At 39.6% G+C, this 26,078-nt stretch overlaps 1 protein-coding gene across 1 annotated transcript; it reads left to right on the forward strand.

The window, feature by feature from the left end:
* The first annotated feature begins 1,780 nt into the window (after positions 1 to 1,780).
* Positions 1,781 to 25,700, forward strand: LOC107740532 (receptor-type tyrosine-protein phosphatase kappa-like). Its single transcript, XM_016552981.1, has 17 exons — positions 1,781 to 1,795; positions 1,907 to 1,940; positions 2,265 to 2,400; positions 7,871 to 8,031; positions 8,489 to 8,635; positions 12,594 to 12,683; positions 13,332 to 13,429; positions 14,009 to 14,125; positions 14,635 to 14,789; positions 17,135 to 17,270; positions 18,256 to 18,405; positions 18,827 to 19,000; positions 21,687 to 21,818; positions 22,651 to 22,776; positions 22,915 to 23,078; positions 24,561 to 24,696; positions 25,606 to 25,700. Exons 1-17 carry the CDS (start codon positions 1,781 to 1,783, stop codon positions 25,657 to 25,659), a joined length of 2,025 nt encoding a protein of 674 aa, XP_016408467.1. The 3' UTR covers positions 25,660 to 25,700.
* Positions 25,701 to 26,078: the final 378 nt, after the last annotated feature.

The raw sequence follows: 26,078 nt of genomic DNA on the forward strand, positions 1-26,078 counted from the left end.
ATATATATATATGTGTGTATGTATGTGGCTTCCACATCTCCACAAAAACTGCAACTAAAGTGAAATTTAAAGTGCCTTCAAAAATGCAAAAGTCTGCCAGTCTGGATGTGATGTAGAGAGTGGCTTTGTTTGTGCTCCCCCTCGTCTGTAGCTGTGTTCTGTACATGTTTAGTTCATATCACCCCATCAGCTGTACTACAGAGCCCGTGTGTTTGAGCTGACGCTGAACTAAACAACTCTTTTCTCTCCCGCTGCCCCATAAGTGCCTATCACTGGTAAGTGTGTGTGAAGAAACGCCTCTGTCCTGTTCAGAGTGCACAACTCTGGGATTGTGTACGCATTTGTGAGGTTTTGCGTGTGTGTGTGTGTGTGTCGAGTCCTTTGAGCTTAGCGTGTACTAAGGTTTGTCCGAATCCCTCAGTGTGCGTTCCAATAAATCTTTCTCGACCCCTTTCTCAGATGAGAACCACACGGCGGCGGCGGCGGCGGCGGCGGCCGAGAACAGCAGACTGCTGGACATCCCGCGCTATCACTGCGAGGGCACCGAGTCGCCCTATCAGACCGGACAGCTCCATCCTGCCATACGGGTGGCAAAAAAACAGCTAAGACCAGCCTGACCTGCTAAAAAAGTGGCCAAAACCACTTTAAAACCAGCTTGGGAGACCAGCCAAAGCAGTCAATCAGCTTAGGCTGGTTTTAGCAGTTTTTTCAGTAGGGAGTTGCTAAGCTTTGCTATGGCAGTAGACAGCTTAAATACACCTTATAATTGAATAAGTCTTATTGTATAAAAGTTTTCACCCCCTCAATGAAAGTCTATGGGATTTTAGGTGGTTTTGATAGTCTGGTTTACGAAAACCGTAAGCCGGATCAGTTAGAAAAGATATAGCAACCCGAGTCAGACCAGTCTGAAGGTCTGACCCGAGTTTGGTGGTTGTAGCTTTAAAAGTCTAGAAGGAGATACACTTTAAAATTGGGTCGAAGAAGAAAAAGATTAAGTTTAAATAGGATTTCAGTAAGTTGGCTTTTTCAAGCCAACTTAATAATACTTCTACTGAAAACTTCTGTCATGTATTCAAATATGTTTGTAATTACACATTTAAGATATATTAAATTGAGATGTAATATTAAATAACACGCTACAGTTAAAAATGATAATCAAGTACTTTGTGCTTTGTTGTGTTAGTCAACACATCAAAATAAGTGCATGAGAAAAGATTATTAAAACATAATGATATTTAAAAGTACTGTAGTATAAAGTGAAACTTACCAATTTGACATTATTACAAAGAAACAGTCATGAAAGCGTCTCTCTTTAAGTGCACTTATGTTTTATTAATACCATAATGTGTCCAACAACTGTTTTTAAAAATAGACTTTTAAGATTTGAAAAGCATTAGATACAATTAAACACTTCTGTTTCACAAGTGACCCCTAATCAGTTTGTATTTTGAACCACCATAGATGACATGCCGCTCCACAGCCAATCACGTATTCACTTAGAATTCCCTGATCTGCATATCAGTGTTAAAACCAGTGCATTCACAGCGTTCTCTGCTGCCGTGTGAACTCCAGTATACTACAGTGATTCTAACAGGCCTGGAGAATACACTGATGGCTTTACTCCTGTGTTTTACAGAGTCCCAGAGGTTTTACATTCTGTTTAGCTCAACATCGTATCCTTCACACTCTGTTCTTTAGGCTGCGCTCTGAGGCAGCGTCTTCTCTTTGAACTGTTTCCTACTTTTATTTTTAGAGCAGACTCATTTTTGTGTTCTGTATAATGTATCCGTGCCAGGTAATAAATAATATTAGTGTTCAGCACTGGAATGATACTGTGGTTGTCTGCCAATGTTTGGAGAAACATATCCGACAGTCATTTTCAACCCATTCTGTTATGCTTTGGCAGCGAGAGAAAGATATCACACAGCAGACTGATGGCAGTTTGTGAAACGTCCAGGCATTTTAATGTTGTGGTCAGAAGACTTTCATGCTATTTGGTTTAGAGGTACATTTGTAATAGGAGCTAGTCGTAACAGGTGCATCAGTGGAAAAAACACCATTTATTTTGGTGACCTTGGTTTTCTGGGTGCTACTTTGGCTTCTTAGTAGAAAAAACAAAACAAAATAATTTGTCATATCTTGAATTTGAGCTTGCATCTCATCTCTTTGCAATGGAGCATGTGCTCTAACTGCTAAGCCATGGCTCTGACCTAACACTTATACGAGGGAATGCTAACTTAAAAAGATTTGCTTTTTGTCTCCAGGGGCCACAGAGGAGCCGGAAGTGATTCCAGACCCGGCCAAACAGACCGACCAAGTGGTGAAAATTGCCGGTATCAGCGCTGCCGTGCTGGTCTTCATTCTCCTGGTGCTCGTGGCCATCCTGCTGGTGAAGAAAAGGTAAGGCTCTGTGAATACAGTTACAGTGCGTTTGTGTTGGCTCTTGAGATGCCCACGAGCACACCAACATCCTCCTTCCACTGCCATCTCATCACATCACCAGCACCCAGGGAACAGCCGCAGGGGCCCCATCTCCACCGCTGTCAGCAACTACACGCCACACAGGGGCCGCTCGTTTCCCCAGCCTCTGCCTTCCAGCGTAACAAGACCAAATCTCAATTAAAGCCATTAAAAGAGAATCAGATGCGCACACAGTAAACCCGCACATGTACACTTACAGTATGAGGAGCACCAATAGAAATCTGCCGTCTTACATACTTTATTTAGCCCATTTACAAACCTGTTTATTCATGTGAACGTTCCAAAAAATGTATACCACTCTAAAGTTTGGGGTTCCCTTTCAGTCGGTCACTCCCGACGTCACGTCGGATGACGGACGAATTGGGATCTCGCTTAGAGAGACCAATCTACTTCGAGTGTAAACTAAACGAGCCAATGCACATTGGCATGCGATTATTGCATCCAGCTGCTGCTGATCACAGCGTGAGTATAAGTAGGCAGCAGATGCAGCGCATATTCAGCTTTTCGCTTCGGAGCCGAGCGGTTCTTTCGTTCTGCTCCTGACCTTCTGCGGAGAGAGTAGACTACAGTCAAGCACGCTCTTCGTGGGCTCTCGTGCTGGTGGTACGGCGCTTCAGCGGCGGTGGTTTTCCCGTGTCGAGTGGGTTGCACACAACAGGCTGCACTACCCCTGTGTGTGTTGCAGACGGCCATCTCCCCTGTGCGCTTCAGCACACTAAAAGAGCAATTTCCATACTAAAAGAGCTTCACGGGTGGAACGTCTTTTTGAAGACGCGTCTTTTTAAAGATGTCTTACCACCCGTGTGTTTCTGGGTGCGGTCGTTACCTGGAGCCGGGTGATGGTCACGATCGCTGCCTCACGTGCCTGGGCATCTAGCACGCTGAGGTGGCGTTTGTGGATGTGATGCGCAGCTGAATTTTCAGCATCATTACTCCAGTCTTCAGTGTCACATGATCTTCAGAAATCATTCTAATATGCTGATTTGCTGCTCAAGAAACATTTCTGATTATTATCAATGTTGAAAACAGTTGTGCCGCAGTTGTGATAAACTGTATTTTTCAGGATTCTGTGATGAATAGAAAGTTAAAAAGAACAGCATTTATTTGAAATCATTTTTTACATTATAAATATCTTTGCTGTCACTTTTTATCGATGTAATGCATCCTCCATTTTCAGAAAAAAATTATAATAATTCTGACCCCAAACTTTTGATCATGACGCTGGAACTGTTCGATTTCCAGAGTATTTACATAATCATACATTGAAAAGTCTGAATGCACTGCATTTGGATAACAATGTGGAATCTGTAAATGTCACGTTGCACAGCATATCCAGCAACTTTATTTTCCATGTCTATCTAAAAACGTTATTAACAAATATCATGTGTACAATTTTTTTTATTACGTATTTGAATAACAGCTGACAGCATGAAATATGATGTTCTAGACACTGAATTAATTCACTTTATCCACCTTTTTCTTCAACGCGGAAGTAAGCCTATGGGTGAGACTTCCGGTTCATTAGCCGCTAACAACGTGCAGTAAACGGTAAAACTGTTTGCACTACAAACCAGTGTGTTTATAATTAAGATAATACATTAAAATAATATGATAAGACACACCAACTTTCAATATCAAGAAGCAAAACGAACTGTTTTGTTCAGCTAAAAATAGCTGGACGCAGATGAGACCGGAAGCTAGACCCATAGAATTTACAAATGGCCGCGCCCATTTTTACACAGGAAAAAGGTGGATAGTTTGTTTGTTTTTTCTCAAAACATTCGTAAACAAAGCCTGAGATATGGCACATATATGTGTGGGCAGATTATTAGTAATAATAGTCAGCTATGTCAGTAGGTTGTTGTTTGATTCTGAAGTGTGTGTTTTCGAGAGCGTTTGCAGCAGCAGCCAAACACTGACTCGCACATGAATCAGCATTAGTCTAGTGGAAAAGTTGCATGTGTGTGTCTCAGTGTAGAGGAAGCTGATGTGTGTCTGAGGTGAACATTCGTATCGGTGAGATGAAGGAAAAGAACAGAGGGTGTGAGGAAGCTGAGCGTTTGTTTCTCCGAGACTGCCCGAGTCTAAAGCAAGACAGTGTGTTCTTGCTGCTTCTGCTTCTGTCTAAGGGCTCCATCATGTGGCGTTTTCTTGAACAGCAGGCTGTTTAAAACACAAATCAATGCTCATAACAGACCAGACTGGAAACATCAGCTGGCATCAAGCTCTCTTTTATAATGTAATGAGGCCTATAGGTTTTTTTTTCCCGTAATATCTCTTGAATGGGCTTCAGATCCCAGTAAAGCACCCTGACCTAACAGCACTAGCACTGATTCTTCATCCTCCTCCATTCTTCCGTTCTGTGCAGTAGTACTAAGAATGTGCGTTTTTCATTCGTTCTCCTAAATAAGAGATACAACATGTTAAACTGACACTTGTTGCTGCGGATACAGCATCACGCAAAGGCAAAAGCTTCTGGCTGGTGATACTCTTGTAGAAATGCCATATTTGTCTCCCGTGATTGTTTTATTACCAGTATACCAGAAGTGAGACAAAGTGAGCAGTATGTGAATGGAAATCATTTCCAACAAATCTGTTTTTGTTTTACTAACCACACTTTATTTAGGTGCACCGTTCAACACATTTAAACACATTTGACAGAAGTGGGACCTTTAGTTTGTGGCGGCTTCATTTTTGCGTGTGTTACCATCCTATTAAAATGAATTAATATGTGCATATGCTGAACCTCGACACGCAGCGATAAATACAAATGGCTCTTTTCCAACTGAGCGATGGATAATCAATGTTTTCAGGTCAAACTGAAGATACTGCATCTTTAAAACAGTGGTCACTGACGCTGCTTATTTTGCAGGAAGTCAGCAGCTTGACTTGCAGCATTTTTTTGTGCTCCACGTATATGTGATTATTTTTTTCTTTTCTTTAAAAATAGCTTTTTTAATCATCTGTGCTTCACGGTTTATTGCAGTGATTTATCAAGTCAGAGCGCCTGCGATGCATGATGAAATCGAGCAGCCAGAGATTTTGCGTTTTGTTTCTTTTTTCCTCCTTCTGACTGACGACTGTCAAGTAAATCGGATTGCACGCAAATGTACAAGACATGCATGTTTCAATCAACGCCACCAATGAGGGCGGCAGAGATCAGGCTAAAAGCTTTGTAAAAGCTAGGTATCTGTTGCTTATGTTGGCACGGTTGATTCCCACATTGCTCTCACCAATATCTCTTCATCTGTTTGTGCTGTTTCTCATTCGCTCGCCAGGAGGAGCTACTATTCGTACTCATATTACCTGTAAGTAACAGAGACGCTCAGACCAAAGCAAAAGCAAAACGGTGACTTAACATGCAGGGCTCTCTGCTCTCTGTCTATGGTTAGTCTTTTAAAGATGCAGTATCCTTTTTTCAAGCGAAAACACAAATCGCTTTGACCAATCACGTTCCTTTGCATTGTAGTAGGACATGCTCGGCGACGGTCGCATCCAAGCGGTGTTATTTGAAAAAAGAATGCTGCACTTGTGTCTGTTATTCGTCTGGTTTGGTTTTGGGTGTGTGCATGTGTGTGTGTGTGTGTGTGTGGAATAGTTACTCACCGTGTCTCCATCCGCCTCTCATCCTCACACACTCATCCGTTCATTCATTTGGTGAAGAGGGTGTTTTTCATGTGTCCCCGGTTGGCCTTTAGTCTGCAGCTCAATCTAGCAGGCGACTGGAGCGCTGCTTTGATGGCTTTCTAAGAGTTCCTGTGACAGCTCTACAAAACCTCAGTCAGATATCTAAAGATTCCTGCTTTTATCTATTCTTGTCAAAAACAGCATCTTGTAACAAATAGAGATTGCATAAATCATCTTTCACAGCTCCACATTGCATTTCATCACATGACACATGTCACTTTTTTTAAAAGTAAAACCATGATAAGTGAATATATTTTTCTGTTCAGATAAATCGGTTCTATATTTGCTTTCTTAAATACACAAACAACCTAACAAACTGACACTGACATGGAAAATCTCTAAGTCTCGATCAGTATTTAGTCTTGTTTTACAAATGTCTAATCGTCCTTAAAACAAGACTGATTTATTTTAAGCAAGAAGCAAAAGTGCATAAGATAAGACAAATATTTTTTGCTATTTGTGAGCCTTGAGCACAAAAGCAGTCTTAAGTCGCTGGGGTATATTTGTAGCAATAGCCAACAATACATTGTATGGGTCAAACTTATACATTTTTCTTTTATGCCAAAAATCATTAGGATATTAAGTAAAGATCATACGGTGACGCATTGCTGCCACACACATATTATTTTTTCCACTCAATTATGTCGTAATAACGAGATGTTATGTCGTTTTAACGACATCTTTTCTCGTTAAAACGACATCTTTTCTCGTAATAACGAAAAGATGTCGTTAAAACGAGAAAATATGTCGTTTTAACGAGAAAACATCTCGTTATTATGAGAAAAGTTGTCGTTTTAACGAGAAAATATGTCGTTAAACCGAGAAAAGATGTAATTAAAACGAGAAAAGATGTCGTTTTAACGAGAAAACATCTCGTTATTACGAGAAAAGATGTCGTTTTCAAATATTGTCCTATCCTAACAAACCATACATCAATGGAAAGCTTATTTATTCAGCTTTCAGATGATGTATAAATCTCAATTTTGAAAAATTGACACTTATGACTGGTTTTGTGTTCCAGGGTCACATTTTTTTTCTTTAACTAAAAAGAACAGACAGCCTTGATCTACTTTAAAATAATAAAAAATAAAAAATAAATAAAAAAATTTGACATGAGTTGACATGAATCGTAGGTTAATTGCACTGTAACAAATTTCTATCACATTTTGTCATGCAGCTCTTTGTTCATGAAAACAAGACAAAAATGCTGACTAAGAACATTATTTTGTGCAGTTTTATTGCTGTTTATTGTTGTTAGTCAAGAATACAACAGCTCTTTTTACTAATTTGTCTATGCAAAAAAATATATATATACAGTATGTTTTATCAAATTTTGAATGACAATTTCAAGCATAAAAGGACATGCACTGACACAAAAAAAAAATCCCTCATGAATGCCAAAAGTAATTTTGTAACAGTAAAGTAGTAACTTTTTTTGATAGTAAAACGTGTTCAAATAGAAACAGGCATGGTTTTATTTCTCTGAATCACATCCACTAATTTACAAGTATTTCCTACAAGTTTCCTCAAAGTTGTCCTTTACCATGGAACTAAAGCTTTCCTATCGGATCATCCCTTCTTCTCTCTCCTGTCTGTTGTTTATTCCTACATGTGGGTGCTTTGGGGTGTGCTGAAGGGTGCAGTGGTGCTGTTTTCTGGAGTAGTAGATCTGTAATGATTCTGTCTTTAATTGGCTTATCAGGAAGCTCGCCAAGAAGCGCAAGGACGCCATCGGAAACACCCGTCAGGAGATGACGCACATGGTCAACTCCATGGATCGCAGTTATGCAGACCAGAGCACTCTGCACGCCGAGGAGCCCGTGTCCGTCACCTTCATGGACTCGCACAGCTTCAGCAACCGCTGTGAGTACTCAAGCACAGCTTACATCTACATGGAACATTGTAGAATCATATCGAGCTTGTCTGAGGATTTTGAAACTTCCACTTGATATGTGCAGGAAAGCATCGTAAAAACCGAAACACACCCAAAGCCTTAAGCGGCCCACGTAAAGAAAGTGTGTGTCATGACAAGATTTTCTTTTTGCTCTGTATTACCAGTAGTTTAGATTATTCACCCCTCTCTTGCCCAGCCTAGTTCAAGCGCATTTAATGTGATTAGTGCGCCTCTGCAATTCACAAGGCATCCAGGTTAGTTATTAGTAATGACCTGATAATGTGCAAAACGCACCCACGTTCAGCAGTGCTGCTGTTGAATCGTGAGTAAAATCTCAAGTGCAGACGCAGCAGCTCTGATTTCAGTTTCGGAACATCCTCAGCTCTTGAGTTTTTGTTTATGATAACTCTGCGTGTTTCTCTGCAGTGCCTAATGACCCTCTCGTGCCGACAGCTGTATTAGGTGAGGATTGGGTGTATGGTGTGCCCGTGTCTGTGGAGTTTCATCAGAGCAATTCAGTTCAATCTGTGCCGTGGCTCAAAGACAACATGAAATCCAGTTTACTTGCTTTTAGTATGTCATTTGTGACCCTGGACCACAAAACTAGTCTCAAGTGTCAAGTTTTTTTTTATTGAGATTTATGCATCATCTGAAAGCTGAATAAATAAGCTTTCCATTGATGTATGGGACAATATTTAGCTGAGATACAATTATTTGAAAATCTGAGTGTGCAAAAAAATCGAAATATTGAGAAAATCACCTTTAAAGTTGTTCAAATGAAGTTCTTAGCAATGCATATTACTAATCAAAAATGAAGTTTTGATATATTTACGGTAGGAAATTTACAAAATATCTTCATGGAACATGATCTTTACTTAATATCCTAAAGATTTTTGGCATAAAAGAAAAATCTATAATTTTGACCCATACAATGTATTGTTGGTTATTGCTACAAATCCCCAGCGACTTAACACTGCTTTTGTGCTCCAGGGTCACATTTGGTCTTACTGTGCACTACTGTACACTTTTAATCAGTGCATGTTACAGTAAAATATTTTGTAATATTTCGTCAAGATGTGTTCACGTTCTTCACCTCTTGTGACAAAGGAGGTGTGAGTGAGGAAATAATATTAACCAACAATCTAATAAAATCAAAATTATTTAAATAAAGCCCTTCCCTGCATAATTAGTACGTGTTGCTATAGAAGTGAAGCGCAATTTCATGTTGTCTTTAATTTGTCCATATTTCCAGCCAAACACTTCTCCCCAATTAGTTAAATTGTCATGAGGTAATGTTTGATTCTGGTTGAGAGAACTGAATTGAGCTGATAGCTCCTGCTGCACATAAAGACCTTCATTACCCAGCATGCATCACTCATGTAGCCCCCCCCACCATGTTCCTGTTGTGTTACATTGAACAGCGTTTCTCAGTCATTTCCACGGCTCCTCCTGTATCGCACAGTGAACTGAAGCGCCCGGTTCAGCCCGGATGGACTCTGCTTTTGTCAAGTTGCATCCAAGCATGCAGCTCAGGGAGCCTACTGTGGAGAACTACCGTGCTTGAAGACTCAGATCCCAGAATGTTACAAATGTCTGATGAGACGACTAGTGATGACTGTGTGTGTTGAGTGAAAGCATCTAGAGTATGAAGACGTACTGCTTTTCTGCTACTGTGGACACACGCATTTGCTAAATGAGGACACACTGTAGTTTTTTATTGTTTTTATATAAGGGTAATTATAATTACTACAGATGAACCCAAACACTACCCTTAAAATAAAACTGTATATGTCTCTAAGGAGAGGTTGCATCAGATTTAGCTCACTTGGGGACTTTTAGGAGTTTTGGTCATCTAAAGTAAACACACACAATATCTACTCTACAGTATATCACCAAGTTTCTCTACTGAAAGAAGTACACTTATTTTGATGTGTTGACTAACAAACTAAAGCACATGTAACAATCTTAAATAGAATTCTAGTGTATTATTTGATGTTACATTTAAAGTTAATATATTTAAAAAATTCATGAGGATGATGTAAACTTCATTACATCATTACAAATGATTCATAAACCCTAACAAATACAAATGACATATAGAGAGTATATTTATCATAAATCTTTGTCAGTACATTCAGCAGTAACACTTTAACCATATTTCATAGTCAACATGAAATTATATGTAAATATGTTCTGAAATCCTACTTTAGTGGGTCAATTTAATTAATTGCATTTAATATCAATTTTAACTATAATGTATTTTCATTTCATTTAAATTAACATGCAGTTAAGTATACAGTATATCACATATCGCATATATTATTTTAAAGAATATTATTTCCATATTTTCTTTAAAGTATGCTAAAGTGTACTTATTTTTCACAAGGGCTATTAATAATTTATCATTAAAGGATTCACATTACTTAAAAATTTTAAGAACTACCAGATGCTCAATGTAAAAATCTGGAAGCAGAATCAACTGGAAAGCACTGCTCTGTATGTTTTAGCAAAGCCTCATCACACACACACACACATATGGCATTATGAGTGCCGAAACTGAACTGACAGCTTACTCGTAAACCTAATATAACTCCAGTCATCTGGGTTAACAGTGTCAGATGCTAACATAGAGCTAACATGACAGAACTAGCAAGAAAGAAGACGTTTTCTACAGCGGTGGGGTATTAAAACGTCCCCTTAGGCCACGGCTCTGGCAGAGACAGCGCTGAAGTGTAGAGGACAACACTTCATCCAAACAGCTGCGTCTCTCTGACATCTGCGATGAAGAGAAGTTCTAGTCCCTTACAAGCTGTGACCGAATGAAGTCTGATTATCAAAGTCTGCAGAAACCTTAACAAGTGTCTCAGGCAAGGCCGGTGCTGTGTAGAAGCAACTCTAAAAGCACGCTTGGCTTTGTTCTCGAGAATCGAGGGGGATTGCTTGTAAATCATTTCCTGTGGTTGCGATTCCTGTGCATTTGATAATATTCAGAGGTATATTTTGTGGTCCGATATATATATATATATATATATATATATATATATATATATGTCATACGGGTGGCCGACCTGCTGCAGCACATCAATCTGATGAAGACCTCCGACAGTTACGGCTTCAAGGAGGAGTATGAGGTTAGACCGTGAGCACGCCGCTCTCGTCTGAGTCAACAGTCAGAGCTGTCAGTCTAGTGCATGCATCTGTGAGAATGTGAGAACCCTTAAGTGATCTTAAAGCTAAAGTGTGTCATTTCTGAATCACCAAAAATGACTGGAAACAATAAATATTGCTTTTAAACCTTGCCCTCTGTCTTCCATTGTTCAGTTGAACTATGGAACTATTTTAAAGCAAAAGTTTACCAAAAAATTAAAATTTGCTTCAAATGCACTCACTCTGAGGCCATCCAAGATGAGTTTGTTTCTTCATCAGGTCATGTGACAGATTGATGGACTGGAGTGGTGTGGATTATTGTGATGTTTTTATCAGCTGTTTGGACTCTCGTTCTGACGGCACCCAGTCACTGGAGAGCATCCATTGGTGAGCAAGTGATATAATCAGACCGGACAGGTCCATCCAGCCATACGGGTGGCCGACCTGCTGCAGCACATCAATCTGATGAAGACCTCCGACAGTTACGGCTTCAAGGAGGAGTATGAGGTTAGACCGTGAGCACGCCGCTCTCGTCTGACTCAACAGTCAGAGCTGTTAGTCTAGTGCATGCATCTGTGAGAATGTGAGAACCCTTAAGTGATCTTAAAGCTAAAGTGTGTCATTTCTGAATCACCAAAAATTACTGGAAACAATAAAGATTGCTTTCAAACCTTGCCCTCTGTCTCCCATTGTTCAGTTGAACTATGGAACTATTTTAAAGCAAAAGTTTACCAAAAAATGAAAATTTGCTTCAAATGCGCTCACTCTGAGGCCATCCAATATGAGTTTGTTTCTTCATCAGGTTGGGAGAAATGTAGCATTGCATCAGTGTCTCAGCAATGGATGCTCTGCAGTGAATGGGTGCCGTCAGAACGAGAGTCCAAACAGCTGATAAAAACATCACAAGTAATCCACACCACTCCAGTCCATCAGTGAACATCTGGAGAAGACAAAAGCTGAAACAAATCCAGCATTAAGACCTTTTTAACTTCAAACTGTTGCTTCCGGCTAAAATATGAGTCCATAATAGTGAAAAAGGAATCTCGTCTGAATCAGGAGAGAAATATGCACAGGTCATGTGACAGATTGATGGACTGGAGTGGTGTGGATTATTGTGATGTTTTTATCAGCTGTTTGGACTCTCGTTCTGACGGCACCCATTCACTGGAGAGCATCCATTGCTGAGCAAGTGATTAATGCTAAATTTCTCTGAACCTGTTCCCATGAAGAAACAAATTCATCTACATCTCGGATGGCCTGAGGGTGAGCACATTTTTAGCAAATTCCTATTTTGGTGTTGAGATTACAAGTCTCAAAACGAAACTCTTAAAAGCGTAATGTAGCACAGTTTTGCATAGCCCACTGTGAAATAAATGACTCTCAGAATTGAATTGTTTGCTGCCTCCAACAAAATTCGTATTTTTGTTTCTCTTGCAGGGATACCAGAGGCCCAGCCATTACATCGCAACTCAAGGTAAACGAGGACGGCTGAATTAATCGTCTTTTCTTTGTTGCCAAAAACAAAAACTGACTGATGTTTAAATATAATGAACTAAATATTGTGTACTATAACAAATAATCAGTAAGTGGATTGTCGTCGTATGTGGAAACTGCATTCTTTTTTATCTGATACACATCTTAAAAAGTGTGCATGCTCATAAATTCAAAATTATTCACTGAAACATGCACCGGAAACATTTGTGTCGCGACAAGTACAAAAAAATAGCATCTACGTGAAATAGTTTTATTTAAGTCAAAAATATTATTCAATATTGCTGCATCAACCTCAGTGTATTAATTTATACCAAAACTACTTTATATGGGTTAAATCATGTAGAATAAAGCAATAAGCCCCGTGAAGCCGTGGTTTACAGTGAATTGCCGGAACTATCCGTTTTATAATGTGGCATACGAAAGTAAACTTGCAAACAATACTCATTTTATATACCACTAATACATTCTACTTTATTTATATCACAAAAGATGCCGTGCAAAATCTGTCAAATGATGCCAATTTTTTTTTTCTCTCCCAAATGTAAATGACTGAAATGAAAAATTTGACGGATATCAAATGAAAACAGAGATTTAGAGAAATAAAGCAGAGCGTTTGGCTTTCCCACAGGCCCTGTCCACGAGACGGTGTACGACTTCTGGAGGATGATCTGGCAGGAGCAGTCGGCTTGTATCGTGATGGTAACCAACCTAGTGGAGGTGGGCCGGGTATGTCGCTATACTGCCTGCGGAGGGGCCGTTGTGTGTTTTTGTGCTCTGTGATGTGACCTGTGAAGGCCCCTGCCTGCAAAAACCTTTTGAAGAGTGAGCGAGGACTAGTAATTAATCTGCTCGAAGTCACAAAAATGGGTGAATCTCACAGAGCCTGTCAGGAACGGGTCATATTTCACCCCAAAATCAAAAGATAGAAATAATAAACTTTTTTGACGCTTCTCAAAGGGTTGAAGCATGTCTGTGTATGTATTTTGTACATTTGTGCACGTTGTGGACGCTTTGTTTAATTCTATCATTATGCACTAGTGAGTGAACTGATTTCACAGCAGTCTTTATATCATAATGCTCTTGGAGCTAATGATCACCACAGTACTAGAGGTGATCACTCACATCTTAAAGCATTTAAGCAAGATTTCAGCTTGAAGATTGAAGCATGCCATGAATTAAATCAGACTGCTGTGAATCAAGCTTTGCATCGGTCAGTATAGTTACTGTATTCAAGACATGTGTTTGCATTGGAGTGCATGTGATTTGCTCTGTATTTTACGTTTGATGGGTCTCATCCTCCTGTAGGTGAAATGCTATAAATACTGGCCAGATGATGCTGAAGTTTATGGAGATTTCAAAGTGACGTTTGTGGAGGTCGAGCCGCTCGCGGAATACGTTGTCAGGACTTTCACTCTGGAGAGGGTGAGATTATTTTGACCGTGTTTAAAGTTTATTGTTAAAACCTTTTGTCTAGCATGGCAAGTGTGGCTAATGTTCTGTAAGCCCGAAGGAAATACGTTTAATGCACAGAGGCCTCACAAAGTATTTGGACACTTTTGAGCACTTAGGTCACGGTTATAAATATGTGAGAGTCTGTATCTGCATGTGTCAAAATCACTTTTATTCATACATATACAGTACTTTAAAACCACAAACATGCATGAAGTTACACAACACTGACTGACTGTCTTCATGTTCAACACCGCATCTGTCGTTGCAGTACTTCAAGTACCCCCTTTTTTAATAATGTTTATCTTGTAAAATGCACTGGTGCATCTTTCTCTGCACTTGCTGTGATATTTTGTCATTAGTGTGACTTGAAATATCCAGAAGCTTTTTGGGGCCAATGTATTTGCAGGGAAAGTGTTTTTCGGTCTATCATTTTTCCAGGTGCTCAGGTGTTTTGTGGATGCTTGTTCTTATTTCCGCAGAGGGGCTTTAATGAGGTGCGAGAGGTAAAGCAGTTTCACTTCACTGGCTGGCCCGATCACGGAGTCCCGTATCACGCTACAGGACTGTTGTCATTCATCCGACGAGTCAAGATGTCCAACCCTCCCAGCGCTGGGCCTATCGTCGTCCACTGCAGGTACAGTGCATCAACACATCCTCGGCTCCTTCACACACGGTACAGCCTGGAAATGCAGAGCTCATGTGAGCATGCCAGCTGTAGTAAGATCATTTGCAGTAAATGTTGGCCTTTGGTGGAATGTGAATAGTAGCGAAATGAATCAAACACGGAAAGCCACAGCATTTGTGAATGACAGAAAATGTGTAAAAGTGGCAACTGAAAAATATTGCTAATGAAATGTCATAACTGCTTTGTACTGGCTTGAAGACAAGAAGGTGATTTCAGAATTCTTAATGTTTTAAATAGTTCACCCCCAAAAAAGTGCATTTACTGGAAATGTACTCCTCCCCTCAGTCCATCCAAGATGTAGATGAGTTTGTTTCTGTATTTGCATTGCATCACTTGCTCACCAGTGGATGCTCTGCAGTGAATGGGTGCCGTCAGAATGAGAGTCCTGATAAAAACATCACAATGATCTTGACAAGTGAAAAGCTACATGTTTGTAAGAAACGAATCCATCGAGGTGTTTTTAATGGCAAGCAGTGGCTTCCAGCTAAAATACAAGTCCATAATCCATAATATTGCTTTCTCCAGTGAAAATGTCATCTTGTCTGAATCAGGTGTGAAATATGCACAGACCAAGCAACAAAAGTTAACATTTAAAACATCTTAATGCTGGATTTGTGTCAGCTTTTATCTTCTCCAGATGTGAACTGATGGACTGGAGTGCTGTGGATTACTTGTGATGTTTTAATCAACTCTCATTCTGACGGCACCCATTCACTGCAGAGCATCCATTGCTGAGACACTGATGCAGTGACACATTTCTCCAAATCTATATTTCTACAAACTCATCAGCTCATCTCAGATGGCCTGAGGGGGAGCATATTTCTTTTAATGAACAGTACAGCATCTGAAGAAAGATCCACAGCTTGACATTTTCTATCCTTTTCTTAAGCAATGCATAGTCGAATCTGGAGGCCCGTCCCTGTTGAGACTGCTTCTTTTGTTGTAGATGAGAATGCATTGTCATTGGTTCATGACATCACTTCCTGTTCTTAGGGTCTTACCACAGCTCTTCTGCATATGCGGATGGTCTTGTGGTTGCTTCTTTATTTTGTCATGCTCACACTTCAGTGTACCCAGCGTCCACATCTGACACTGTTGGCCAGTCACAGCAGCTCTTATGACTCTTTGTACTCTTGGTTCTCAGCTCATTTAACACATCTGGCAGAAACTATTTTACCCTTAAACATTACCACGTTGCCTGCCGTTCATGCCCCAAGAACAGGATGTGGTCTCGTCTGCATTGCTGCATACAAAAAAAAAAGAAGAAAACAATGCCATGATGCAGCTTTCTTTTCCTTTCAACTGGTTGACAGTCTTTGATTGCTACTCTCTTTGTTTCTCATTGCATTATTCTGCCGTTCAGTCAAACAGAAAACGTTTTGATTGACAGTGATAACCACGGCAACAGAAAAATATAAAAATGCCAAAATGTAAAATTTGTAAATCTTAAATGCAAAGTAATAGATCTGCTACAGCAATATTAACAAGAAAAAGAAAACAAATCAGTGATAGATAACTAATAATAATAACAGACTTTGTTCTATTGCATGTGATGTATTTCTTTGTTCTTTATTTTAATATTTTAATGCTTTAATTCACTTGACTTTAAAGCAATGTGCACGTATTCTGAATATACTGGTTGCTGTATTATTTACTTATTATTAGCATTAAAAAAATAACACATTTAATATATATATATTTTAATGATTTAATATTTGTATTTTTAAACAGTTAAATAAAATAAAATTGGGAAATTTGACTGGTATTACTTGAAATAGCACTACTAGAAACTAAATTTACCAAATAAACTTTTTCAAATATTCCATGAAATATGTCGTACACATCTTTCATATTTTAAAATACAGATACAAAGACATTAAGCAAAGAAACCTAATTTAACTATCTAGATTTTAATACAATGTATTTCACATTTATGTGTATGTACACATTATTGTATTTAAAAAAATATGATGCCTTGGAAATTTCATACAAAGGAGAGAGCCACTTCTTTAGACAGTTTGCATGAATTAACAACAACTTAATTTTCTTTCCAGCGGTTTTTTGAGCATCCTGACACAAGTGCTTTGTTCTTAATCAAAAACTGTCTTTAGAGCCTAGTTTTTGTAGATAATGAAGCTTCACAAACAGCTCTGATGGCATTTGTAAAACAGTGAGCCACAGCTCACAGCACTACTCTCGTCTCTCTGCTGCTTATATACACTTGGAATGGTTTGATCAGTGATGAAATCGCTATGAGACGGATGATGATTTCTTCCCTGCTCTGTGCGTGTCAGTGCGGGAGCCGGCCGGACAGGGTGTTACATCGTGATTGACATCATGCTGGACATGGCAGAGAGAGAAGGGGTGGTGGACATCTACAACTGCGTCAAAGCTCTGCGCTCCAGACGAATCAACATGGTTCAGACTGAGGTGCGTTCAATCATGAGACTGAGTGTGGTCCTCTAAGGTTTTCTCCCCACTAAATATATTTTTAGGAAGCCACTGGTTATCAAATTCATAATGTTAGTTCTTATTTTGTTTTTGCTTTCAAGTTTACACAATTGAGACCGTGGTCCACAAAACCAGTCAAAAGGGTCAATTTTTTGAAATTGAGATTTATGCATCATCTGAAAGATGAATAAATGAGCTTTCCATTGATGTATGGTTTGTTAGGATAGGACAATATTTAGCCGAGATACAACTATTTGAAAATCTGGAATCTGAGGGTGCAAAAAAATCTAAATATTGAGAAAATCATCTTTAAAGTTGTCCAAATGAAGTTCTTAGCAATGCATATTACTAATCAAACATTAAGTTTTGATATATTTACGGTAGGAAATTTACAAAATATCTTCATGGAACATGATCTTTACTTAATATCCTAATGATTTTTGGCATAAAAGAAAAATCTATAATTTTGACCCATACAATGTATTGTTGGCTATTGCTACAAATATACCCCAGCGACTTGAGACTGCTTTTGTGCTCCAGGGTCACAATTTCATTTAATTAAGCATACAAAAGCATATGCTTTTGCCATTACTGCCAGTACCTAAAAAGTGCATGTTCAGAGGCCTGCAGTGCAGCTGCATTGATCTCTATAAAACATCTACTGTAGAAGAAGGAAGCCTCAGTCTTGACCACTGAGGGCCACTGTTGCATTTCTGCACTATTTACAACAACCACAAAGCAGTCAGCCATGCTGTAGTATCTGTCTTGCTGCTATGAGGCATTTCAGAGTGAATGAATTCAGAGTTCCTTTAAAAAAAAAAAAAAGGGTATTATTTAAAACAAGTGTTGCAGTTTTGCTACACACTAGTGCTAGTGTTACATGTTAAGCAAACTAATAGTGTTGTCAGAAATGAAAGTGCATGCACTTACGACACACAACCCCTGGTTTTCCCCTGGCTCTCAGGAGCAGTACATTTTCATCCACGATGCCATCCTGGAGGCGTGTTTGTGTGGCGAGACGGCGATTCCCGTGTGCGAGTTCAAAGCCGCGTACTACGACATGATCCGCATCGACTCTCAGAGCAATTCCTCTCACCTCAAAGACGAGTTCCAGGTACCTGACAAATGCTGCTGCTGATTATTCACGCCTGTGCTTTTCCTTCAGGACCCAGACTTTGCATGGACATCAAGTGGAGACCCAGCACAAAAATCCAAACTTTGTTCAACAAATGAAACAAATATACTTCCTTACATTCAAACACTATTTTATTCCTTTTTAAATATGCAGCATCATTTATGGTTCTGTGCTCTTGGTAGGTAGTAATTCACAGCACAGAACACTGTATTTAAAGCATTCTTGCAGAGTTTTATTCGTGGTTTTTGAAGATGCACGCATGTCACGCAACCTGTTTGTGTTGGCATCTGGTTCATTTGACTAGTTTCTACCAAAAGGCATACGATGCACGGCCTTTGACATGAACAACAAAAGCAGCAGAATAACCCTCACCCGCTGTTGTCCACTCTCTCCTGTGCAGACGCTGAACTCAGTGACTCCTCAGCCTCAGCCTGAAGACTGCAGCATTGCACTCCTTCCTCGAAATCACGACAAGAACCGTTTCATGGACAACCTCCCGCCCGACCGCTGCCTGCCCTTCCTCATCACCATCGACGGAGAGAGCAGCAACTACATCAATGCAGCGCTAATGGATGTAAGTATGGCTTCCTCGCTCTCGCTCTCTTTTCCTCGTCTCCTTTATGTTAGACACACGCTCTGTTCCAAAACCTAGTGAGCTGCCAATGGAGGTAAGATTTGAGGGCAGCCAAAAGGTAGGCAACTTAACTCTGCTGCCTTCTGAGATACCTTGTTTTAGTCAGTCTTTTAGCATTACCAATACTAAAAGTTATAGTAAACATATTGATAACAACAGTTCAGTATGATAAAAATGTAAGTCTTTATGCTGTGGATTCTTAATGAAACATGCTAACATCAAACTCTACTGAGTCAGTCCCTCACTTGTGTGTAGTGTAGCTAGTAGACAGCGAGAGCTCTCATTGGATTTTGGAACGGAGCTACAGAAAGCTAGAGACAAATCCAGGTGGCAAGTCCTTTGAGTGGGACAGATGTTAGCGTGAGCCACTTTCAACCCTATTCCAGTCGCTCTGTAACGTGGTGACAGTGTCGTGTAGATCAGCGATACGATTATCCGTCTTGAATTAGTAAAGCATTCAATTAGCCTCTTTTTAGTAGTGTAATGAATTCATTCTTCTTGATGGCTGTATGTGGTCCTAAATTGAACTTTCTTTCATTTGGGTTTTCAAAAATAATTCCAAAGTCCAAACTGTTTTAGTAACATTGTCGGAAAGGGCGAGGTAAGTGTAAGTGTGAATCTCTTGCTTTAAAGTGTTAATTTTGTTATTTATTAAAGGGGTCATATGACGTTGCTAAAAAATAACATTATGTTGTGTATTTGGTGTAATGAAATGTGTTTATGCGGTTTAAGGTTCAAAAAACACATTATTTTCCACATACTGTCTATTATTGTTTCTCCTCTATGCCCCGCCTTTGCGTCGACTTTTACAAAGCTCATCGGTCTGAAAAGCAAGGTGTGCTCTGATTGGCCAGCTATCCAGTGCGTTGTGATTGGCCGAATACCTCAAGCGTGTGACGGAAATGTTACGCCCCTCACCATACTGTGATGATGCCCTGTCCGGCCGGAGCGACGAGACAAAAACATTAAAACACATTATAAACGAGGCATTTGTTGCATCCAGTGGGGACATAATTATGGATTATAATGACTTATACTGTCTTTTTACGCGTTGCGTTGCATCGCGCCGCGTAAACATAAAACCATGTCTGCATTTGTGATCGGAGAAATGACGAACAAGCGCTTCTCTACACTGCTCAAAACTCGCGTTTGAATCATCAGTGGCAAATCCTTTAAATATGAAAACATACTTACAGGCTGTGAGTCAGCATTATTTGTCAGAACAGACGGCATTGTAATCTACTCTCCCAAGAAACAGTCCTCGTCCTCCGTAAAATGTGCTGCACACATCTGAATATTTGGTTTGAACTGTTCTGGAACAGTGTTGTAAATACAACTTAACTTGAAATTGCATCATATGACCCCTTTAAAGGACAAGTTCGCCCAAATCCTGAACGTTCTGCCATCATTTCTTACCCTCAAGTCTGGAGGGGGTTTTTTTTCCTTCTTTCTGTGGTAAACAACTGGAGATTTTTAACACTGTATTTATTTCCATACAACAAAAGTGAGTGGTGACCAGTTACTGTCAAGCTACAAAAAAAAGGGCAAGAAACCACCATAAAAGTAGTCCATACTACACACTTATGCACTTTTAACTGAACAGAAGCACAAATTTGTGATCCGAATCTGTCCCTCGTTCAACGCTACCATATGACATCAGAAGTCTTTCAGCTTGAGTCGTATGAACTACTCTTAGTGTGTTTTGAGCATCACAGCCCTTGGTCACTGCAGGATTTCATTATATGTGACCCTGGACCACAAAACCAGTCATAAGGGTCAATTTTTCGAAATTGATATGTATACATCATCTAGTAGCTGCCTAAAAATTCCTCCAAAACTCTCCTTTTGACTTCCACAGAAGAAAGAAATGACACGAGGGCGAGTGAATTTTCAGTTTCTAGTTTGAGAATGCATTTGTTTAGTGTCTAGACTGATCTGTGAGTGACAGTGCATCCTTCTCCTAGTGCTTCATTTGTCATGGCTGTCTGTGTAAGTACTGTAATGAATTCGCTATCTAGCGTAGAGCACTGTTTTCCTATGTGCACAATCGTCTGTGTATCTGAGAGCGTGTTCAGTCAGTGACATCCCACAGCCGATGACCTCTGACCCTGGGAGACGGTGATCGCACAGCCACAATCAGCTACTTTGACAGCTGAACTCAAAAAGTTGTGATTTTAGAGGGTAATTTTTAAATCGCTTCCTCGTACGCTTCACAAACTCTTGGACTTTTTTTAACCAAGCCGTCAGAAGAATACCAGGTAATTTCTGATTCAGTTCTGCCTCTGTTAGACTGGATTTGTTTCGTGGCTTTAGTGGTATGTCAGCACTTTCCATTCAACCTCTCTATACTGGGTTTGCTACAGCATGCAGAGAAAAACGAATGCATTTAATCACTTACAGAGATGTACATGTATCACACTGACACATCGGCAAAGACACACACGCAGGAAACGACACACGTTTATATCATATATCATTTATGTCGAATGCTCACTGTGGTCCGTGCATGATCGTACACATTCACACATCGGCCATCCTGAAAAAAGCCCCATCTTCATCTTGGTTGTGCGTAAGTGTCAGAAAGCAGAGTGTTTGCAGGAAGTACATTGTGTTCTATGTTATGCAGAGCTACAGGCAGCCGGCCGCGTTCATCGTGACCCAGCATCCGTTACCCAACACCGTCAAGGACTTCTGGAGGCTGGTGTATGATTATGGATGCACCTCCATCGTCATGCTAAACGAGATCGATTTGGCTCAGGTGAGATTGTGTTGTTATTATTCTTATGAAATGTTTGTGCAACGTATATTGAAGGAATGAGAAGACATCGAAGATCAGCTGGTTAGCGAGTGAAGTCAGTGGAAAACAATCTGTTTATGTTGAGCACAATTGAATGTTTATTTTGCGTGTTTAAAGGAAGAGTTCACCCAAAATGAACATTTGCAGGAGATGTGCTCACCCTCAGGCCATCCGAGATGTAGATGAGTTTGTTTCTTCATCAGATTTGGAGAAATGTAGCATTGCATCACTGTCTCACCAATGGATGTGGATGGGTGCCGTCAGAATGAGAGTCCAAACAGCTGATAAAAACGTCACAATAATCCACACCACCCCAGTCCAATCCACGTCTTGAGAAGACAAAAGAAACGAGTTAAGACAGTTTAACTTTAAGCTGTTGCTTGATCTATGCATATTTCTCGCCTTATTCAGATGAGGTGGTTTTTCACTGGGGGAATTTATTATGGCTTATGAACTTGGTTTAAAGTTAAAACATCTAAATGATGGATTCGCACAGCTTTTGTCTTCTCAAGACGTTAACTGACGGACTGGGGTGGTGTGGATTATTGTGATCAGCTGTTTGGACTCTCATTCTGACGGCACCCATCCACATCCATTGGTGAGACAGTGATGCAATGCTACATTTCTCCAAATCTGATGAAGAAACAAACTCATCTACATCTGGGATGGCCTGATGATGAGTACATTTTCAACAAATCTTCACTTTTGGGTGAACTATTCCCTTAATGCAACAGCAGGTTATCTGTCAGTGGCTCCTGTGTGTGTTTGATCCGTGTGTAATCGGTGTGTTCAGGGCTGTCCTCAGTACTGGCCGGAGGAGGGGATGCTAAGATACGGCCCTGTACAGGTGGACTGCATATCCTGCTCTATGGACTGTGATGTCATTAGTCGTCTTTTCAGGATATGCAACCTGACCAGGGTGAGTTTTTCCGCATGTCTCTGAAAGCCATTCATCATTTTGCAACAAAGTGCAGAGCCGGACACTGGTCTTGGGCAGAAGTGCATAGTTACATTGATGTGTGTGTGTGTGTGTGTGTGTGTGTGTGTGTGTCCTAAGCCTCAGGAAGGTTACCTGATGGTCCGTCAGTTCCAGTACCTGGGATGGGTGGGTCATAGGGAAGTTCCCGCCTCCAAGCGCTCGTTCCTCAAGCTGATCCTCCAGGTGGATAAATGGCAGGAGGAATGCGAGGAAGGCGATGGACGCACTATTATACACTGCCTGTGAGTACAGATGGAAAGAGACCAAAAGCAGCTGTTTGTGTATTAATCAGTAGCTACGGTTTTACTTGTGGACGGACAGGAAGTCAGACCACAGTCTACTCATCTAATCTCTCGTCAGTATTTGCTGGCATCAGATTTACCCACACCTACACATCACATTAAAAGCAGACTATAACTGGTCCTTTGACTGATCAAGTTAATTTTCTACACTTTATTCATGAAGCATAAATACAATTATGTATGCTTTATGCTTAAATTATTTATGCTGCATAAATAAAATTGACATATAAAATAATGTTATGGCTTACATTCTGTTTAAAGGGATAGTTCACCAAATATGAAAATTCTGTCATCTACTCACCCTAAGTTGTTCCAAACCTGTATGAATTTATTTCTTCTGTTGACCACAAAATAAGTTATTTTGAAGTTGCTGATTTTTTTGTTGTTGTTGTTGCGGTTATTTTGCCTTTGTGGGTGAACTATGCATTTAATGCTTCATTAACTCTTGTACAGCATACCTTTAAAATAACAATTATTATGAAAATGTATTATAGTTTAAATTTATACTAAATACAGTTAGCTAAACTTTAGAGTGCCTTTTTTCTAAACTCAAGGAGTTTTATGTTTGTGCATATTTATATGTAATTTCATAATTCTATTGTCTTTTAAATATAGTACTTGCTGAATGTAATGACAAGCATTTATGATAAACTAAAATATACTTTAATTATATTTTATGAAGTTGTTTTTAAGAATTTCTATTGAAACGTGTTTGTCATTTGTATTTGCAATTACACGTTTTGTAAATTTGCAATTTATTGCATTTAAGATTCAAAGATATAATATATTAACTCTAAATGTAATATCAAATAACACGAGTTAAAATTCGAATCAAGTACTTTACATGTGCTTTAGTATGTTAGTCAACACATCCAAATAAATACATGCTTTAATAAAGAATATTAAAGCATGATTTATAATGTACTTTAAAGTAAAGCTTTTAATTTGATTTTATTACCAAGTGCATTTTTTAAAAGTTACTTACATGTGTTAAGAAACTGTGTCTCTCTTTAAATACACTTAAGTGGCCTTTTTATTTGATTCTATAATGTTATCTGCAAGTGCAGTTTTTATGTACTTTTAAGATCTGAAGTACACCACAAATGCACATCCGATAAAATTAAGCTCACTTCTTTTTTCACAAAGGAAACCCCAGCGAGCAAACCTGTAAGGTGTTAGTAGTGGGGGGGAAAAAAGCCAAGTGATCAAAAGTCTGGCATTTCTCACTGATCTTGAGCAGGGTTTCTCCATCAGAACTGACCCTTCACTACAGCATGTGTGTAATGTAATGTTCGTCTGGATACAGAGTGATTGCACACACACCGTTACAGTGGAGAAGTGTGTGTGTGTGCTGGAGTACACACACACACACACACACACACACACACACACGTGTCTCTTCATGTCTCTCTGTCTCTGTAGGAACGGAGGCGGCCGCAGTGGGATGTTCTGTGCCATCAGTATTGTGTGTGAAATGATAAAGCGGCAGAATGTTGTAGACGTCTTTCATGCTGTGAAGAGTCTGAGGAACAGCAAGCCCAATATGGTGGACAGCCCGGTATGAACCAACATCTACACTCATTATGCGTTTGTTAGCAGTGTCATCAGCCAGAGCAAAACACCTGAGTTTTAGGTCTTGTAGTCACATGGTGCAGAATTACAACTAACTTTAAACCAAACCCCACAGCAGCAACACAACTGAATATCACTCAGCACTTATCTGAGTAATTACAGTGTAACAATGACACCTTAAAATAAAATGTAACCTCATTGTATTTTTGTCTTGCTGAATATCCCAGCACTCGAGACTCGAGAAATATTGTGTACGATACTAAAAATATCTTCCACTGGCAAATCCATCTTTCTTGCTTTAGGACACATGTAATGTAATGCTGTGTGTGAGCTGAGAAAAATCAACTGAATTTAAGGTGCATTCCCTGAAAACACAGCATCTCCAGTTTGTCCTGATTTAAGGATGCTGAGATATTTCACAAAAATACTGATCAGGAAAGATATTTTTTGAATGCTGTGTTGAGTCAAGCACTGACATTTCACAGTAAATGCAAATAAAAAAAATATAAAACTGGATAATAATCTAATACAATGTAAGCCAAAAATCATCATTAAAGCCCACGTTTTTTTTTGTTTTTTTTTTAGGCAAATAAAAAGAAGTCTATTTTATACTTTATATGATTTTTATTCTTCCTTATTTATCGTGTTCTTTATATTTAGAAATTCACATTTGTATGTTAGCTGTCCATTTAGCGTGAGTAAGAGAGACTCCATCAGATGTTTATCAGGGCTCGATATATTTCATGATAACCTGGCGTGGCTCAAAGAGCTTCACCACATCCTCTGCAGCTCTTCAGAGAGTCAAGCCCATGTTTGCCTCTTAAAGTTCATCACAATCTGGACCGTTGCTGTGTTGTTTGAGAGTAAAACTGATCATTTCCCTCTCGCTCTGCAGGAGCAGTACCGCTTTTGCTACGATCTGGCTCTGGAGTACATCGAGACGTCGTAATGGAGACGTACGGACTCGTGTGTGTGTGTGTGTGTGTGTGTGTACTGGTTTATATATCCTGGTGGGGACTTAAACCTGAATACACACAGACTCATGGGGACTCGTGTCACGGTGGGGACCTAAATTGTGGTCCCCACGGGTACAAAAGCTTATAAATCATACAGAATTAAGTTTTTTGAAAATCTAAACACACTCGGCTTATTTTACATGTGACACGGAGATTGAGTGCCGTGGAAATGTCTCCATTCGTGCATATGTGTTGACTTTCATGAGATTCAAGTGCCGGCCATGTTTCTTTTAATATGAACTTTTTTTTTTTTTATGATTTCGTGCAGTCATTTGAAACACTAAGCCCGAGCTGTTGCATGCTGAAGACGCTCTTTATTTCTTTGTGTCTATGACTGTTCCTGTTAATAAAC

The sequence above is a fragment of the Sinocyclocheilus rhinocerous genome, unplaced genomic scaffold, assembly GCF_001515625.1.
Source record: "Sinocyclocheilus rhinocerous isolate Xijiao unplaced genomic scaffold, SAMN03320098_v1.1 scaffold1246, whole genome shotgun sequence".
NCBI classification, from domain to species: domain Eukaryota; kingdom Metazoa; phylum Chordata; class Actinopteri; order Cypriniformes; family Cyprinidae; genus Sinocyclocheilus; species Sinocyclocheilus rhinocerous.